The sequence below is a fragment of the Alosa pseudoharengus genome, unplaced genomic scaffold, assembly GCF_046254945.1.
Source record: "Alosa pseudoharengus isolate Yale_2024_CS ecotype anadromous, Long Island Sound unplaced genomic scaffold, YU_APseudo_1.1 YU_APseudo_1.1_scf_13, whole genome shotgun sequence".
NCBI classification, from domain to species: Eukaryota; Metazoa; Chordata; class Actinopteri; order Clupeiformes; family Clupeidae; genus Alosa; species Alosa pseudoharengus.
Window position 1 is genome coordinate 1595429 of NW_027468598.1, and position 20252 is coordinate 1615680.

Genomic DNA, 20252 nt, shown 5'->3' on the forward strand with positions numbered 1-20252 from the left:
AAAATCTGAAGTGGCTCCACGTCTGAAAATGAAGTTTACAGTCTCTAGAAACACTGGACAAAATTTCATGCTTTAGTCATAAAATGCACAATTCTTATCATTATATGAACTTAAAGGAACACGCCACCCAAAATCAGTAGTAATATATGTTCTTACCTTAACTTTCACGAGTTGAGTCATACCTCTCCCGCGCCGGTAGGTGCACTCAAACGCTCTGTCGCGCGGCTCGAATGTGTTAGCATGTTGCTATGCTAGCGGGCTCTGCCGTGGCCGTAGAGAGAGGAACATAGCAGTATTCAAACACCTCCACGTTTTCCCTACTTAAATACAGTTGCACGAGTAGTTGATAAAAATGTGTACGTCACACAACATGAAACGTGGCGATTTTCCAAGCGAATAAACAGGAGAACTACAATGTGTGGCGCAATAGCACTTGGGAGTACTTCGACCTAGCGTGGTAATATTATTAACACCTAATTGTAGATCCTATCCACCACAGAGTTTAGAATCCATGCTGGATCGACCCTCAGCCTCTCCCTCCCCTCTGAGCGAGAGAGAGGCACACACACTAGAGATGCGCTGATGGGCTATTATTTCAACCATAACTGCATAGCAAAACTTATCATCCATCAGCCATCCATCAGCACCAAAGTTTGTTGACCAATTTTCAAAACTGCACCCGCCCACCATCCGCTGGTTGTTTTAATGTAGGCCTAGGCTATATGGGTGATGCAGCGCTGCTGACGTGAGGCTAGAAAGCCCTTGCCTGTTCTAGAAAGACTGATTTAATGCAGCAAATATATTAAAAGGCTGAAGTCGTACATTGGCTAGGCCTATCCCCAGAATATCAGCAGCAAACTCAGTCTCTGTCGCGCAAAACAGTCTCCAAATAAAACGCACATCGGCCTGTTGCCTATTCTGCCAGCTTGTGACAATATATCGTCCAAAATGCTTGATTGCATTGCATTCTCCACATTTTTAGCTAAATTTTCATGTACCACATCAGCATTTTTGTTCAGTGAATCTTTTGTAAATTGCTTTACAATTACCGTCGGGCATATAGGCCTATTGCCTGGCTTGCCTCAGCTTCGGTCATGTCCTTTTACAATTTTATCATTGTAATAAAAAACGCAATTTGCCACATAATTTCAGCATGCTCCTGGCCTACTAATTAATGCCTATCAGGGCTCTACACTAACATTTTTTTTCAGGAGCACTTGTGCGCCCAAGTTAAAAAATTTAGGAGCACAGACAAAAATTTTGGCGCACAGTCAGTTCTGTACTTAACTTACACAAAATCTAACATTATACTGCAGCTAACAGTTAAACATGCCAGTGCACCAATTGCGAATATTAAGAATGTCTAAAATCCTTCCTGTAGCCTAAATGTTGTCAAAGATCAGTGCCTACTTTATTTTCAGTCTGTTATATTTTCCTACATTTTGTTAATGTAAAATAATATAATACATTGCCATATTTGCATTTAGCCTGTATATCAAGTATCCTGCCAAATGTAGGCTTATTTATTTATTTGTGAATCCATCTGTAGCTAATCCAAATATGCCCATGGTGACCTATCTGACTGCATACTGCCTAATACTACTACTAAAACAGTCCATTTTCTCTTCCACAAAACCCAACATAGGCTAATCAAGGATATATGTTTTATACTTTTAGTTTTTATTTGAAATATTTGCATTGATGGGGGCAGTAGGCAAACGTTAGGCCTACTTTCGTTTTGCACTTCAGCTTGTATTCGGTGTAAACAAACAAGCATGCGTGGAAGCCTGGAGTTGTCAGTAGCGTTCTACCTTTGAATAAAATTGGAGTATTACGGGAGGCTACTTTTGTGCCGGTTCGCTACAGCTATATTTTGCATATTGCAGCCAATACGTCAACTGGGCTAAAAGGCAGGTTAGGTTACCTTTCCTGCTCTCACTGCATTCTCAGAATCTCATCCTGTTCCTCCTATATCCAATGAATTCGGTGGATAGAATAACTAATTTCTTCAATCTTTGCATCTTGGCTGGCTAGTCTAACTTTCCGCTTTTTCTGAGCGCTCTTGGATTTGATAGAAGCGACTACTAGCGAGTCACAACGCGAAACTGCTAACGTTAATGGGAGGTGTCGTTTTTATGCTGCATTCGCGACGTGATTCTATGGTTTGCACCAGTAATGTTTCTCGATGTTGCGGAGTATTTTATTATATTGAATATTGAAGTCATTCGCACCAGTGCGCCTAAATATTTTCTTGCACTCGCACGGCATCATTTTTACTCGCATGTGCGAGTGAAATGGGCGCACTGTAGAGCCCTGCCTATTGTACTTTATTTTTTGCAAAAAGAAAGAAATCCTTGATAAAATAACAAGTCATTCACATTATAGGCTACTTTACACACTGTTATGTCAGGTTGACTGACAAGCCTGTTCTGAAGACTCCCATTCATTTTGACTGCACGAGCGCGTCTTTTTCAGACAGACATCGCAATTAATTTTATAGCAGGCCATCGGACAAATATGACGCCTCAATATTAAAGAAACTCCGACTCCATTCATTCTGAAAGTCCACCGCACAACAATGCAACGTGCATGTTCACATTTTTAGTAACAACCGCCAAACTTGCTTGCTTGCCTTACACATCTAAGTTTTACGACTATTTTTCTTACCTTCTTTTTCCGCTGTGGATGTTATTGAGTTTGTAGAAGTTTTAGCTCTTACGTTCTGAACATCTTGCACTGCCATCTCCCGATGTCATTTCTTAGTCATATCACTTTCTGTCTCTCTTTTAAATGCCTATTCCCTGAATGGTAGGCTACAATTATGTGTTTTATATATAGGCTAGGCTAATATCTAAACAAAATAACCCAGGCAGTCTCATCTAGGATATAACACAGGTTGAAGTTGGTTCTATTTAGGGAGGTGAATGTGTGTAAACATCTGTAGATGACTCAGAAATGACATCGGAAGACAAGGAGTGAATAGTGGAGGCAAGCCGAAGTCTGCTGACAAGGGCCCGACGGTAATTGTAAAGCAATTTACAAAAGATTCACTGAAAAATGCTGATGTGGTACATGAAAATTTAGCTAAAAATGTGGAGAATGCAATGCAATCAAGCATTTTGGACGATATATTGTCACAAGCTGGCAGAATAGGCAACAGGCCGATGTGCGTTTTATTTGGAGACTGTTTTGCGCGACAGAGACTGAGTTTGCTGCTGATATTCTGGGGATAGGCCTAGCCAATGTACGACTTTTGCCTTTTAATATATTTGCTGCATTAGATCAGTCTTTCTAGAACAGGCAAGGGCTTTCTAGCCTCACGTCAGCAGCGCTGCATTACCCATATAGCCTACATTAAAACAACCAGCGGATGGTGGGCGGGTGCAGTTTTGAAAATTGGTCAACAAACTTTGGTGCTGATGGATGGCTGATGGATGATAAGTTTTGCTATGCAGTTATGGTTGAAATAATAGCCCATCAGCGCATCTCTAGTGTGTGTGCCTCTCTCTCGCTCAGAGGGGAGGGAGAGGCTGAGGGTCGATCCAGCATGGATTCTAAACTCTGTGGTGGATAGGATCTACAATTAGGTGTTAATAATATTACCACGCTAGGTCGAAGTACTCCCAAGTGCTATTGCGCCACACATTGTAGTTCTCCTGTTTATTCGCTTGGAAAATCGCTACGTTTCATGTTGTGTGACGTACACATTTTTATCAACTACTCGTGCAACTGTATTTAAGTAGGGAAAACGTGGAGGTGTTTGAATACTGCTATGTTCCTCTCTCTACGGCCACGGCAGAGCCCGCTAGCATAGCAACATGCTAACACATTCGAGCCGCGCGACAGAGCGTTTGAGTGCACCTACCGGCGCGGGAGATGTATGACTCAACCAGTGTTGGGGGTAACGCGTTACAACGCGTTAGAGTACTCTTATTAGTTTTTTTCAGTAACGAGTAATCTAACGCGTTAGTTTTGCGAATTGAGTAATCAGTAACTCCGTTATTTTCCAAAATAAGCACTCGTTACTCCATTACTTTAAGAATTTCCCTCGATAAGGAAAGTAAAGTCCCTGCTTTTCTGCATTTAGTCAGATGTGGCTGCTTGCGTCTGTGCCCTGCTCCTTGCCTCTCTGTGTGTGTGTGTGTGCAGGCGCGCCTGCAGGTGTACGTCCATACACACTGTGCGTACCATCAAGCTACTCAACAACAGAAAATTTCCCTTGTGTGTGTGTGTATTCACACCAAATTGGCCTACCATACCTTCCCAACTATGCACAGTATCCCTTTAGCTGCATGCCATTAGGATATTTACAATTTTCTATTACGTAAAGTTAGTGAACACGTTATCAAAATTAGCGTGCACGCATTTTGTTTGAGCAGGAGAGAGAATACGCACGCAGACACGCAATAGGCTACTTGTTGTTTTCTTTTACTCGGCTATCTATTATCAGCACACAATGTTGAGCTAATTCACTAACTTAATACTCATCAATGGATATCACAAGTTTAAACAACGAAAACAAAGGATGGAGGCAGCAAAGCTAGGAGTTATTCCAGATGGGCAAGAACAAGGTAGGCAATTGGTGTGCTTGTCAGAACGTTAAACTGCACTAAAGCCAGACGTCACGTTACGCTAGAAAATAGAACAAAACTAAAGGTAACTTTAGCCTGTATAGGGGTGTATCAAGTTGTCCAAATGAGTAGGTCATTGTAGACATTGTCGTTGTATTATTGCATGTGGATGTTGTTATGCTATGTAGGCTACTTTTTTGCTGACCAATGCACGGACCTAAAACGGACAAATATTGTTCACGAGTGATTTTTTTTTGCAGGGGGGGGCGGGGGTGATGAGTGTGCGTACCACAGTAATTCCTGAAGGCGCCCCTGTGTGTGTGTGTGTGTGTGTAAGCTACGTGTGTTTGATTCTTGGAGGTACGCGCATTATTTTGAAGGTTGCGTGCCTACCTGTTAAGCACTTTGTTAGGCCTGCACTTTTAAAGTTGATTTAGGCTATTAATAGTGTGATGCACTGTTCTTTTGTGCGCAGCCTAATACGGTAAGCTACATTCTTATGTTAAAATGAAAAAAGAGGAAACTACATCGGACAAGGATGTTTACTGTTTTTAGGCTATTACTCTGCCTATTACTGGTATATGCTATTCATGGAAGCTGTTCTAATTCTCAAAGGATGAATGCCTGTTAAATAAAACGTGCAATATGCTGACTGTCTTTCCTGTCATTATCCTACAGTTAGGTTCATGATTGATTCATGAACAGTCAGCACTGTCGGTGCATCTAAAGGAGGATGTGTGTTGCTGCTGCAGGCGGAGACGCACCCCAAACACGTTTTAATTGTTGGTAACGCAGGAGTACTCCAACGTGTTACTTTTATTTATAGGTAACGTAGTAACGTAACGGATTACTTTTAATTGACAGTAACGTAGTAACGTAACTAACTACTTTCAAAAGTAACGATACCCAACACTGGACTCAACTCGTGAAAGTTAAGGTAAGAACATATATTACTACTGATTTTGGGTGGCGTGTTCCTTTAACCGCTCCACTATATCCAAAATGCATACTGACAATCAAATGCTTACTGCACATGAACCCCTTTGTGTAGAAGCATAGCCTAATCCTGGTCTCAAATGAAAGGTAACACTTTGAGGTTTCTTGTGGACTATTTAGATTGTATGTCAGGTGTTCTGATATATTTAGTACTTGCAAACTTACCTTCTTGGCTGTAGATGGGGTAGCAGGAATGACATCAGTTGATAGTATTTCCACTCTCTTTGGGATCCTCCTGCTGATCCACTTTTAGGTGTTTTTTTTCTCTCTCTTACGAATCGGTCTCTTAAGTATTTCCAGCGTTTTTGGCAGTCCTCAGCTGTTGAGACAAGTTGTTTTTATTACTAGAGCCCGACCGATTTATCGGCGGGCCGATATTATCGGCCGATATTAGGCATTTTCCAAACTATCGGTATCGGCATTTATAATGGCCGATAAATGAATATTTTAAAAATAAAATAAAAACGGACGAAACACCCTTCAACCATGTCATGAGTGTTGGCGTTGTATAGTTTGTCCACCAGAGGGCACTCTACACCGTCCCTGCTGGCAACACTCGTGTGTTATACATGTTATACGTTATGCGCCACACATCCTGCAACCTGCTGATCCAGCCAGAGTCGGGCAGAGAGAACCAGTTATCCGCGAGTGAGATCATAAGTGAAGTGTGTTCATTGTGATTTGGTCACGAGACATACATTGCTTGAATAACAATTAAAAGAACATCCCCATCAGTTCTCTTAACTCAAATAAGCATGACAAAATTCGTGAAAACAATGTCCAGTTTTGCTGCTGTTAAATAAGTCGAGAGTGAGTGTTGACTGTCTGTCCTATTTTTTTTAATAGCGTGACAGTTATAGCAGTGAGACGTATCGTCTCTCCCCGGCCTGTTATTTTGAAAGCGTATGTTTTACAATTTGCAGTATGACGTTATCCATTGCTAAATTATGGCTCATCATAGACTAGCTAACCACAAAGCTAGCTAATGCCATGAATATCAGACCGCTAACGTTAACATTAATGAGCTTGGAAACCACAACAAACTTATTCTGCCTAAATAAAGTAATGATTACTGTATTTATAACTAGTATAAATAACCTGCATTGTAAAATGTAAGTTAGACGTGCGTGGAGTGAACATTTAGACATAGAGAAAAAGTATCAAACGTAGCTTGTGCAAAACGTAGCTTGTGCATAAAAGTTAGCTTTTCTTTTACACGTGTGTGAAATCCAATGACGCCAATTAACGAGTTACATAATGGATTTAGATCACTAAATAGTAGGTTTTAGAAGGCAGGCAGCAACTGATGATTGAAAATGGTTTGATGTAGCTTGATGGAAATAATTTAAAAAGTGCAGGTAAAGGGATAAGCAAGCTGACATTGTAATTATAAGGTAGCTTATAAGGCAATAGGGACTAATTATTACACGTACACTCAAACATTTAGGAGTGACCTTTATCTTGTTTAATGATAATACAAATGATGATGATAGTAATAATGTCATCATTATTTTTTGTAATTATTGAGTTTTAGTATAAAGTTATATTTGTGAAGCTTACCAAGTCTTTTATTACTGGTAACTTTGATTTGGTTGTTGTTGTTATTGTGTTTTTGTTCAAAAGACTAAGTTTCATATCTTAAGTTTCTTTTTTTATACATTTTATTTATCAGAACTTTAATATATTTAGATGTTCCTCTGTTCCACTGTGTATAATAACAATATTATTTAAAAATAAACAAGTTTGTTTGACAACAAATGCATTATCATATTATTTTAGTCAATACTCATAAATAACTACAAATAACTAATGTTAGGGAAATTTTGTTGCGTGTTTCTGAAAAAAATATATATATATCGGCCGATATATCGGAATATCGGATTTTTAAATCAACAAATATTTGTATCGGTATCGGCCTTTAAAATCCTTTATCGGTCGGGCTCTATTTATTACTTAAAATAATTAATAGTTGTATACATACAACTATAGGAAAAGTGATACTTATTTTACTGGTGTATACACCAGTAAAATAAGTATCACTTTTCCTACAGATTCCTAGCTACTGGAGAGTCCTTCAATAGCCTAGTGTAGCAGGTAGACCTCTGCCTGCTATTTCCAATAGCACCTGCCAGTGCTAATGAAGGGGGCGGGGCATGGGCAATTAATCAATCTGGCACCAGTGGAGTGCTACTTAAGAGGGGCAGCAGCCAGTAGCAATGTAGACTCCACTGGTGTAGCCCCTGTCTGTGCTACTGTCAGGTATGCTGTCTCCCCATAGACATTTGTGGTTTTCTGTTATGTATATTGTGGTGTTTTCATTGTTTAATCTTCTGTGTTCTGTTCTTTTAGGCAGCACAGTCATGCTGGTGGGGTAACATTAGTGATGGCGAACTGAAGCTTTCTGAACCAGTGAAGCTTTCAATCCAATTGTATTGAAAAAAGGTTCAGTACTCGAAGCTTCAGAACTCTGAGGACCTCTGCTGGTGAAAGTTAAGGATAGCATTGTGTCAAAGTTTTTCAGACATTAGCCATGAATGTCTTTGAGTCTAAGATGAATAAATGTTGAGCATGAATTAATGGATAAATAATTAATGTCATAAATAGGCCTAACTAAGCCTGTTTTGTACCCTGCATTAAAAAACAAATGTAATTGCCTTCTCTACAAAAACAATAAAGGTAGTATTTTGGCTGTGAACACTTCTTGTATTCGTAAATACATCAATTTAGAAGGGAGATGAATAAAGAATGGGCATGCACATTGCACACACATTTCTGTGATTATATTGAGTACGTAGCCTAGACCAATTGTAATCTGGGTTGTGTTGTAACTGTGCGATTCAGTCCTGCACACGCCTGGACTCGAACCCGCGAAACAGACGCACCTTAGAATGGGAGTCGAGCATGCTGATAATTGAGCTAAAAACCCGGGCTATAAGCTTTTGTGTCAGCAGCACTATTGAGTCTGTTAGCTCTCCTTCTTCAACAACCCACAACGGCGCCCCCCGTGTCGCGCAACTTTAAATGCTTTAAATTAAATTTCGAAGCAGTCACGTGGGTGTGTGTGAAACGAAGCTTCGGACGTCACTAATCACGTGATTATCACAAAACGAATCAAGCTCTGATACAAAGCTTCACTCCAAATTGGTTCATGTCTTCGATACACGCTTCGAAGCAGGGGGTTCACGGGTAACATCACTAGGTAACATGGGTCGTGCTGCTGTCTTGTCTTGTCTTGGTTTTGCTTTGGTTATTTGTTATGTTTGGTTTTTGTTTTGCTTGTCTTGTCCTTTTGTTTGTGTTTATTTAGTAGGGAGGTGGCTTTGAGGGGGGACTAGTTTAAGCACATGTGTGGTGTTTCTGGTGTATTGCTTGTAGCTTTGCTGTGTGCCTTTGCTGTGTAACAGGTGAACCTTTTATGATGCTCGCATGGTATTGGTGTGAACTTCCATAGTTGCCACCCTCAGATCTCCACTTCCCAACCTTTGTGTCGTAATAAATCTTTTGCTTTGCTGGAATTCATGTCTCCTTTGTGTAATATTCGAACCTGAACGAGCTGTCTCTGTTTAGAGGTACGATCTCTTAAAGATTCCCTGATGCATTAGGCCTCAGGGTGGCGTAGTCAGGCTACTGTGATTGGCCCCTTGGCCCTTCCTATGTACCACCCTCAGTGTTGGGAAAGTTCACTTTCTACGTGAAGTAGTTCAAGGTTCAGTTCACAAATTTTAAAATGAACTAGTTCAGTTCATAGTTCATAATTCAAAATTTTGAACTAAGTTCACACTTTCCAAAAATGAACTAGTTCATAGTTCTTTTTTTTTTTTCATATGTTGCTGCGAGCTATTATTTTTCAAAATTATTGCCACAGCCCATATAGAATGCAGTTAATTTGGGTTGAGGATCTGTCTTGACAGTCTTTTGATTTTGTATTGGCTTGCACATACCTTGAAAGGCTAGCCAGGTGCTTCAGTTCAATGTGCCGTTTCAGGTTTGCTGTGGATGTGACTGAAGTGCGGGCAAAGTTTGCACAGAAATGTACGATTTTTCCCATCCTCACCGACCTTGTCATAAAACTTGTTTAAATGATCATACGACGCCTCCTTGCTGCTTTGTCGTCTACATCAGCCTTTCTCAAACTTCTTTGACCTGAGGCCCAGTCAAGGCATACTTTGGGGTCATAGGGCCCACCTACATGAACCCACCCCCTCCTCCCACCCCCCATCAAATTATAATGATATCACAATTATTATTATTTTTATACTATATTGCTATACATGCACTTCAAAACAGTCAATGTTTAAAGTGCTAAGATTGTTCACAAAAGTTTGTGAAAACATGCACATCAGAGTACTGCTTTACTACTGTAAAATATAATTAGGCCTGCAATGTTTTTGCATTGTTGGATGATGCTTGCATGATAAATACTTCTCAAAACAAAAGCAATTATATGGGTGCCGTTGTTTTGGGATCTTTCCCTCATGCAAGCATCATACACTGATAGAATATTTATATGCTATTTAAATACATTTCATTTGAATGCCTGATTGTAAGGATTCAGGAAACACAACCAGCTTTTGTGAATGGTAAATGGCGGATCAGATCATGCGTAAATCACTGATCTGGAGATCTTTAGCTATCTTTAACTAAGACTAATTAATAGCTTTTGGCTGACTTTAATACTTAATGCTAGACAGTGTTTTATATAGTCTGTGCTCTGTTTTTATGGAAGTTGCGTAAATCCACGTCGTTCTATTAAATGTCGTTTCATAATTAAATAGCCTTCCAATAGGTTGAGCTTAGCTTTGCTACCAACGTGCACACGCATGCATTGAATAAACGCTCATACCACGACTTAATTCTATGCCTCTATGTTTGATGACACCAAATTAACAAGTATTTCCTACTAATTGCAGAAACGTTTGTTTTCTTTTTCTGTCCGCAGTTCCTTGATCAATTGCGCAGCAAATTATCAGACGATGCCCCGGGAATAATTTCACTCTGCAGACCAGCATTGTCCACGTTGCGGACCGCGGCCCATAGTTTGAGAAATGGTGACCTGCATGCTGCCATATTAAGGCCTTTTTACGGTGTGTTTTAGCCGGGTTTTCATGTGGAAGGCTGTGTAGAAATCTGACACCCTATTGAACGAAGTTAAACTGAAAGAGCGTGCCGTTCACAGACACCAGAATGAACGAGTTCACAGTAACGTTCATCAGGCAGTAATGCAGGACGTTCAGTTCAAGTTCGGTCAAAATATGAACGAGTTCATGAACTTTCGTTCAATGAACGCGTTCAGGCACAACACTGACCACCCTGTTACACTAGCTTTTGCCTTCCGGCTTGGACGAAAAACTGTGTTAGACTCAATCTACATGACGTGCAGAGCAATCATCAGCGTAATGATGGAGACCTACATTCCAAAGCCAACGGAGGAAGCATGGAGAAAAATAGCAGCAGGTTTTTGGGAAAAATGGCATTTTCCAAACTGTATTGGGGCTATAGATGGCAAGCACATCACTATTCAAGCTCCAATTAATTCGGGTAGCCAGTTTTTTAATTATAAAAAAAACTTTTCAATTGTCTTATTAGCACTTGTTGATGCAGATTTGCGCTTCAGGGTGATTTAGGTTGGGGATTTTGGCCGAACCAGTGATGGTGGTGTTTTTGCAAATTCGGCACTGAGGGGAATGGAGGCCCAAACACTGCAAAGGACGGTCCCCTGCCTGGTACTGATCATTATGGCGATGTGCCATTTATGATGGTGGGGGATGCTGCCTTTCCTCTAAAACGATACATGATGAGACCCTATCCTGGACACAATCTGTCCAAGCCCAAGCGAAAATTCAATTACAGACTATCAAGTGCAAGAATGACTGTTGAGTGCGCTTTTGGGATTCTTGCTGCACGATGGAGGGTGTTCTACTCCAGGATTTGCATGTTACCCTGTCATGTAGACATTGTGATGGCAGCTAACTTAATGTTTATCCTGGCTTAGATAACTGACAGCTAGCTTCTATGCTAACATTAGCCTACATAACGTTAATTAAAGCCGTTTTGAAATTGTCACTCACCTGAAGCTCCGACTGCCAGTGAAATCTTCCTCCATACTGCATCTTTTTTGAAGTTGTCCTTGTAGTTAGAGTCACTTGGGTCATACAGTAATGGGTTTAGTTCCACTTCACAAATTAATGCATCATCCATCCCATAGACTGTATACAGTCTATGATCCATCCTTATACTTACAACCGGACCCGCGTCACACAGAGCAGGTTGTTTGCGCCACGCCCCTTTTGAGGGGAAAACCTTCCCTTAGATTAGAACAAGCCAAGTGAACCGGTAGCTGCTACTGGTAGACATGCCGAAAAGTTGCTGTGTGGTTGGGTGTACCAACAACAAAGCTAAGAACCCCTCCCTGAGTTTCTTTTGCCTGCCATGTCGTCAAAAAAATCCCGACCGAAGAAAATTATGGCTACAAGCCATACGAAGAGAAGACCGTAACCAAAAGCTGTGGGACCCTGCATCACCACATACGCATGTGTGGAGAACACTTCGTAACTGGTAGGTTAATTTATAAAACATAACCTATGCTACTACTAGCGATGTGTAAATGGCATAGCTAAACAATATAAACTACTCTTTTAAATTAGGCCCATCGTGATGTATTCTTGACACAGCTAGCAGCTAATGCTATAAGTTACACCCCAGCTAACACACAACTAAACAGCCACGTTGCCTATAAGTTGCCAGTTGGTCACGGCCAACTAACATTCTGGCAACCTTCCTGCAACGTGGCCACAACGTTGCCACTATGAAGTGGCCATTTGGTGACTTGAGCAACGTTGCCACAACGTGGCGCTAAGGTCATTTGGTAATGTTGCCGTTTGGTGGTGTAAATAACGTGGCCATAACGTGGCCCTATGGTCATTTGGTAACGTTGCCATTTGGTGACTTGAGCAACGTGGCCATAACGTGGCCCTATGGTAATTTGGTAACGTTGCCATTTGGTGGTGTAAATAACGTGGCCGCAACGTGGCGCTTTGGTCATTTGGTAACGTTGCCATTTGGTGACTTGAGCAACGTGGCCATAACGTGGCCCTACGGTCATTTGGTAACGTTGCCATTTGGTGGTGTAAATAACGTGGCCGCAAGGTGGCGCTATGGTCATTTGGTAACGTTGCCATTTGGTGACTTGAGCAACGTGGCCATAACGTGGCCCTATGGTCATTTGGCAACGTTGCCATTTAGTGGTCTAAATAACGTGGCCGCAACGTGGCGCTATGGTCATTTGGTAACGTTGCCATTTGGTGACTTGAGCAACGTGGCCATAACGTGGCCCTATGGTCATTTAGCAATGTTGCCGTTTCCCAACACCAATTGTTAGCTGAGGTTATATCAAATGCAATAATAATCAGAGATATTATTTATTTATTTATTTTTTAAGTCAAACTATCTTCAAGCCAGAAAAATTGACCACTGGTTTGTACTGTTTATTTACTACCTGATGACTCATCCCCACAAAAATAATGCTAAACTGAGATTAATGTTTACCATCCAGAACTACAATTTTCTAATTTCCACAAACTGAAAAATAGCAATCAAATATATTCAGATACTGAATTGATGAATCGTTTATTTTAAATGCATGTAGGGAACACATTAATAAATCACACTGACAATTCTTTCTATTAACATTTGAAGTAAAATTCATGTGTTTCATGAATTCAAGTGATGTGTACAAACAAACCACGTTGCAGGGTAGGCATTGGTCAACCAGGAGAGAGCATAAAGACCTTGGAGAGGCTGAGGTGGAGAGTAGCTAAACCACTGACTGCTAATCAGAATCCAATCCAAACTATGCTTTATATTAAGTTATAAGAAAATAACAGCAGTGCACATGACCCACAGGATAAGACTGATAACTGACAATCAACCTAAGTTTAATTTTAGTATTCAGTTACCAAGGCTGAAAAGAGGTTAAGCAATTTGAAATTGTGTGAGTAGGAGTGTTGGGTAATGATATAATCACAGGTGTTTTGTTTGGCTGTAACCTCGAGGTTCTGAGGCCGAGTGGCGAAGGTAACAACCCTGCGATCACAAATGCTGTGTTGATTCAATACATTAATTCTGCCGCCGACTAATTAACCTTAAAACACCAGATTATTCTATTGACCTGGGATATTCCCACTTTTGGGAATAGCTGTCTCCTGTCCAATAAGAAAACAAATAATTCCATAGAACCCAAATGTTGTATGAAATCATAGCATGAGAAAATAATTCTACATTACAACACCAGCTTAATTATAATTCAATTATTATTGTATTCACCAAATTATTTGATCAGCAAGTAGGCTAAGTGGTGCCAATCCAACATCAGTTCATATGTCAATTAAGTGTTGCAAGTTTTCTATCAAGCTGAAGTTGTCCTTAAGCCGTAGAGATGCTGGTTCTGCTGTCGCAACTGAGTCAGGGTTATCAATGTTGCCTCCGGTTGTCTCCAAAATGGTGGATCGATCCCTCTTCAGTTCGGTCCCTGGAAAAGAAAAAAAAGGTAAGAATGTCTTAATACTTTCTGTTCACACACTCACAGTTTAATAAAATATCAAGCGAAATGAAAAAGTGTGCATAGACAGCTATACAAGAACAATTGTGTCTAGCTAGCTGAGTTTGACTGCTCCAAAGTCCTTTTAGGCAAGTCCCTCCACTCGGCAGTCATATTGCAACGCTTTTTGGGTACTCATCGGGCATCCTATTCGGCAGAAATACGCATGCACAAGGCTTCACGACACCAGTGTGCTCCAGTGGCGAGTTCACAACACATGATTGGCATGATGTCTGCACAACACAGCACATAATTGGCTCAATGTAGTCACATCACACCACATGATTGGCTCAATGTATACACATGTCGACATTTTGGCGAAGAAGGGGTGGGATATGTGTAGACAACGCCATTGGCGTTACAAACTAACCCCATGCATTTCTATGGAGGATTTTTTGAGTGCTGTCTCCTCATTTGAAAGTCTCTGACTGATCTTGTTTTTATGCCTGTAACTCTACTCTACACCAGATGTGAGGAGTACCACCATGCTGCCCTCTGCAGCCTGTGCATTGGCAATGAGGAGACCAAACATTGTTAATACGAGCTTGCCTTTTAGATGTAACATTAGGTTGAGTCAATTGTCTATGCTTACCTAAATCTTATTTTGCTTTGACATTTTTATGTGCATGCACAAACAAAGTCGATGGAGAAGGGGTGAAGGTGTAACCCACCTAAGCATTGGTTACTAAACCCAAAAAAATGTTAAATAAATAGGTACATAAATTGAATAAATAACAAAATAATTAACAATCCAGAAGGACATACGATTTTCTAGTCAACGGGAAATGCTTTTATTTTGACAAGCGTGTTGCTTGGATACCAGAATTCGTTTATTTTACGTTCTACTCGATAACGTTACACTTGAATAGACTTTGAATCAAAACCTTTTACTCCTTGACACCTTTCTATCGTGAATCATTTTTAATACCTCTTAAGTCGTTTTACTATTTCTACTTTGTCCTTAATCTTCCCTCATTGTTTTCACGTCTTTATCCACTTCTTCTGAACGCCGGTGAGTAATTTATCTGCTAGCAAAGATTGTTAAGGCTAGCGAGTGATTAGCATCGCGTAGCAGCAATTGCATTAGAATGGGGCTAGCATGTAGCATGCTAGGATAACTTTGAGCTAATTGAATGATATAAAAAACCAATCGGAGATTTACGTTTACTGTACTGCTTTGTTACTGTACTTTACTGTACTGTAATGTTAGTGTTTTAATATTAATATGATATGTGAATGTTATTGAATATGACAAGTGTAATTAGTAGATGGTGTGCTATGATTTTATATGAAATATATGCAGTAACGGACTCCCCAGAGAAGACGTTAGTTTGGCATGTTTTAAGACACGAGCTAGTAGCCTGTGTGTGTGAGATGAAAGTGGAACCCTTTCTCTCATGGTTGGTGACCGAAAACGTTGGCTATGTTGTGCCTCTCTTAATTGAAATGTTGTTTTCTGTAGCCCACACTACTAAATTTGGAGGCAGCAACCTGAAGGGGAAGGAGAAGCTGCCACTGCTCGGAACCCGGAGTATGCAGCACAATAAAACGTAAGTAAAACTTCGGGACAGTCTGCACAAATTCAAAAAAAGTGCAGCTCTTACCTGAAAGCTAAAGGTTTTCTTCTTTGCTTGCAGGCCCGGCAGCAGCAGTAGGAGGAGGAGGAGGAGCAGCAGCAGCAGCAGCACATCAAGTCATCGGCAGGAACTCCCAAATTAAATGAATTTAAATAAATGGTGTAATCAAATGTGAAATGTCGCTCTGTTCTTCCTAAACCAAGTGAGTGGGCAAATGAGGACTGCATCTGCAGATCCGCCCAGAGCTGTTTTTTTTAACATCCTGACAACATTCTGGCGACCTCCAACATGGGTTTCAATGTTGCTATAAAGTTGCGGTTACGTGGCCATTAAGTTGCAGGAAGGTTGCCTGCATGTCGCCTATATGTCGCGGTAATGTTGTCAAATAACGTGGCGGCAACATCAAGGCGTCTTTCACTTTTCCGGTTGCCGCCACGTTGGAAATTAACGTGGCGGCAACGTAAACATTGGTTGGAAAATCACGTTGCGGCCACGTGATGGCCACGTTAGTGTGTTTGCTTGACTAGACCTAGCTAGCTGACGTTAACGTTTAACGTTACTGCTTGCAGGGTCACAAGTGAACGACCACCTACACCCAGATTATGTGCCCTCGATTTTTCCCCACCGGAGACAGGCTGTTTCTGTGATGACAAAAGTTAAACGTTTCCGAAGTGCCATCAAACGTGCAGCCCAGGGACCAAAGAAGAGTGTTAAGCAGAAAAACAGTGAGCTAACATGTGACGGCGGTGTCTCGGTGGCGGTGTCTCTTTCATCCGATGCACCTGGGGAACCCGAATGCAGTGATGGTGATGGCGTGAATGAAACTGGTTTCGCGAAGCCTCTGGTGGAGAGCGAGAGGGCACAAATGATGGCGGAGATCGACCTTTTAAGACAAGAGAGAGACCAGGCCAGAGATGAGTGCCAGAACATCACCCGAGAACGCTTAAGTGCCCGAGCTGTGGAGGGAGACGACCGTAAATGCAAAGCTATGACAGGTCTCAGCTGGACAGTGTTTGTGTGTTTACACTATTTTTTACTCCAGTTTATAAAAGGAAGAAGCTTTAAAGTGCCTACACAAGACCAACTATTTATAACATTGCTCAAACTTCGACAAAACCCATCAATCTCCCTTCTCTGTCATGTCCTGGATATGAAAACCTCGACCGTGACTGACATGCTAACCAGATGGATCAATATCATGCATTCCAAAATAACATTTCTCATTCATTGGCCAGACAGGGAATGTATATTTACTGCAATGCCTCCTGTTATGAAAGCGAAATTCCCACAGCTAACATCCATCATTGACTGTTTTGAGATACGCATCGAATATTCAAGGAAATTGAAGGCAAGGTAAATACAAATAGGCCTATTGTGAACAGTATTTCAGTTTTATTGATTGTTAAACAATGCACCATAATTTTACTGATTGATTTGTAATGAAAAACTTTTTATTTTATTTTTACTTCTACACAGAGCAAAGACGTACTCTCACTACAAGAAGTGGACTACGGTGAAGTACTTCATTGCTTGTAGCCCAGCTGGGAGTGTCACGTTTTTATCGAAGGGATGGGGTGGCAGAGCATCTGATGTCAAGATTGTTAGACAGTCAGGATTCATATCCCACCTGTACCACCAACCTGGAGATCAGGTAATGTACACTATTCAATCTAAACACATTTGCAGAAGTGAAAAAAAATGAGGATAGGTAGAACTGCCCTGATATCTAACTGTTTGGATTGTCTATGTGTTCCAGATCTTAGCTGATCGAGGTTTTACACTTCAAGAGGACTTTGCATTGTTAGGTGCACATCTCATTACTCCAGCATTTACAAAGGGGAGGAAACAGCTGTCAGGAAGAGAAGTGGAAGAATCCAGACTGAAATCCAATGTGCGGATTCATATCGGTAAGTTGTTCACAATGTTTTTTTTTTTTTTGCAAACTATAAAGGAACAACACATTAGGATATAGTGCAATATCATGGGTTTATTAACTTATACAGTATTTTTTTGGACGTATCATAAGTAAACTTAAAGATCATCACGCTAAGACATTTTCATTTAAACACACACTACTTTGCACACTCACATACATCAGCACAATGCACTGCGCGCACACACACATACACACGCACACACTTAACTTTCAGCACTTCATACATCCCCCACTACCCCATGGATCTGTTATACATCTTTCTACACACCACACACAACATTCCTCTCTACCACCCATCCACCACCCTTCTGCCCCCACCAACACACACACTGCAAAATACCCATACTCCTGTACAAACACTACACATTTCGAATGCAAGCATGGTTTCATCTATGTTGTTTTACTTGTAGAACGCGTCATTGGTGCACTGAAGAATAGGTTCCATGTTCTTGATGGCCCACTTCCTGTCCAGTTCGTGAAGTCCCTGCGAGATGAAATGGAGAACAAAGAGGTTGCAACAATTGATAAAATTGTACATGTTTGTGCTGCCTTATTAAACATGTCACCAAGCGTGGTGTTCAACCATGACAGAGTTGGGGATGCAGAATCAGCACAATAAAAGCCATATAGATCAATTGCCTAGAAGTAGTGTTTTCTTATTTTCTTAATACTGTATATCTTGATTAATTGCTTATAAAAGGAAATAAATGGATCTTTTACCTTTTTTAAATCAAACCACTTCCTGGTCCATTGTGGTGGATGAGGCTCCTGTCAGACGTGGGTATATATGTCCAGCCCAGAACCTGCTTATTACATCTAGGCTTTTCACGATGAAATCCTCATCTCTGGCAACACGGAAGATACTGCTCTGCTGTGGGGTCCATGTTATAAAATCTGCATATTTTGCATGGCAGGTGAACATCTGCATCTGGACCTGTAAGATAAATTACATTTCTCTGTGAACCACTGTTAGACATAGCACATAGGATCAAAGTTTAAAATGTACCTGTGTAACAGATAAAACATAGTTTCAAATGTACCTGTGTATAGTATGTATGATTTTTTTTTAAGGAGATCAATGTGTCCAGGTGGCCCTCTGTCCAGTTGGTAGAACCCTCATTTGCCCACTTAAAGGGACACTTGGCTTCCACCACGCCATTGCCACAGCACTCACATGAGACATATCCATCACATGACACCCCGATGTAAGGCCTCTCCTGAGATATTCTAAACCCAGCTGTGTCTACCTTTAGGTTATTGTGGGGTTTTGAAATGTCCTCTGAAACAATGATGCAAGGTGACGTGTTGGGTGTAGCACTGCACAGACCGAGAACATATTTATAGGTATTAATGGCATCCACCTCATGGTCCTTGCCCCACTGCAAAGACGGAACGCCAAGAACGATGGATGAGCAACTACAGATGTCATTAATTAGTGCTTTTGATGGCCTGTCAAGGGATGTGTGCAAAACCCTATGTGCAGTTGAACCTGTGATCCGGCCCACGTGATGCCGATGCCAAGCTTTACAGGCTGCTTGTCCTTTTGTCTCTTCTTCCACAAAAGAACACTGCTCTTCCGTGAAACCTTCCAAGTTGTTGTACCAGGGTATAGGGGCAAAGACATCAGCATAGCTTTTAAAAGAGCTGAGACCAATGGGAAGCTCCTTGGTGTTACAGAGCATTTGCAGGAATTGATTTTGCTGTGCGGCTGAGGCTTTTGGAATGGGTCTTCTTTTTTTAACATTTCTTTTTTTTTTGGCTTGCTCACTGTAGAATTCAATGTCCTTAATCATTGCAGGCTCAATTGTTTTGGTTGAGACACCATTCCAGGCACAGGCAACACTGGTACATGCAACTTTGTTGTATCCCAGGCGGACACTGGCTTCCAACTTAAAAAGTACTGCCCCAACATGTGAGCAGGTTTCTCCAAGTCTGAAAAAGGAATCATAATTAGGTTTATTGATCAAATACATTCGCCCTTAGGCTTTTTACCTCTACAAAGACCCCAAACTGCTCTTTCCCTATCACTCTTCCTCTATCACTCACCCTGCCATGCAGTCACAATGGGCGGCAAGGATATTCCCGTCACTTCTGACAGCAACCCAGGTGTTGTGACACTTTTCAGTAACTTTATAAGATGGCTTGACTTGGGTCTTAAAGATGGTGCAATCTGATTCATCAGGTTTATTATGATAGATTGTCTGCACCCATCCATCAGTGAAAAATATGTGTGCCTCAAGAGATCTAAAATTCTTCATTCTGCTTGCTGTGTAAATTCCTGTAATGTCAAAATAAAACATTTGAGCAAATATAGTAGCCTAGGCTAAGCCTGGTAAATTTGTTATGCTAGCTGCACCTTAATCCAGGTGGGTTAGGCTACAGCTTTGCTGGCAAATAAATATTAGCCTAGTTATTAAATCTTTATGAAATTATAATATTCATTAATCTTCAAAAGACTAACAACTAACACACCAAATAATGAATCAGACCAAAGAAAACAGAAACCTAGGCTAACACTTAACGGCTATGACAGAAATTATCATATCTCGGAATTATCTAACTAACATACTTTACAT

At 40.9% G+C, this 20252-nt stretch overlaps 1 protein-coding gene and 2 long non-coding RNA genes across 3 annotated transcripts in view; 2 read left to right on the forward strand and 1 right to left on the reverse strand.

Moving 5' to 3' along the window:
* Positions 1 to 11741, reverse strand: part of LOC143121020 (uncharacterized) — a 37558-nt gene extending 25817 nt beyond the window's left edge. The window contains exons 1-2 of the long non-coding RNA XR_012986358.1: positions 11636 to 11741; positions 5733 to 5886 (exon numbers count right to left, since the gene is read on the reverse strand). This is a non-coding gene — a long non-coding RNA (uncharacterized LOC143121020). The remainder of the gene's footprint in view (positions 1 to 5732; positions 5887 to 11635) is intronic.
* A 151-nt stretch (positions 11742 to 11892) lies between these two features.
* Positions 11893 to 18310, forward strand: LOC143121021 (uncharacterized). The gene is made up of 5 exons (XM_076281425.1): positions 11893 to 12122; positions 16310 to 17093; positions 17217 to 17391; positions 17497 to 17647; positions 18087 to 18310. The coding sequence occupies exons 1-5, from the start codon at positions 12098 to 12100 to the stop codon at positions 18293 to 18295; spliced, it is 1344 nt and encodes a 447-aa protein (XP_076137540.1). The 5' UTR covers positions 11893 to 12097; the 3' UTR covers positions 18296 to 18310.
* Positions 15182 to 15883, forward strand: LOC143121449 (uncharacterized). Its single transcript, XR_012986479.1, has 2 exons — positions 15182 to 15713; positions 15801 to 15883. It is a non-coding gene; the product is annotated as an uncharacterized LOC143121449 (long non-coding RNA).
* Positions 18311 to 20252: the final 1942 nt, after the last annotated feature.

What these genes read in the sequence shown, in the direction of transcription:
- LOC143121021 (XM_076281425.1), top strand. Translation starts at nt 12,098, where the DNA reads ATGTGTGGAGAACACTTCGTAACTG. An exon ending in TGGAGAACACTTCGTAACTG is followed by an intron (nt 12,123 to 16,309) that starts GTAGGTTAATTT and finishes TACTGCTTGCAG; the next exon opens with GGTCACAAGTGAACGACCAC. An exon ending in CAATGTGCGGATTCATATCG is followed by an intron (nt 17,648 to 18,086) that starts GTAAGTTGTTCA and finishes TTTTACTTGTAG; the next exon opens with AACGCGTCATTGGTGCACTG.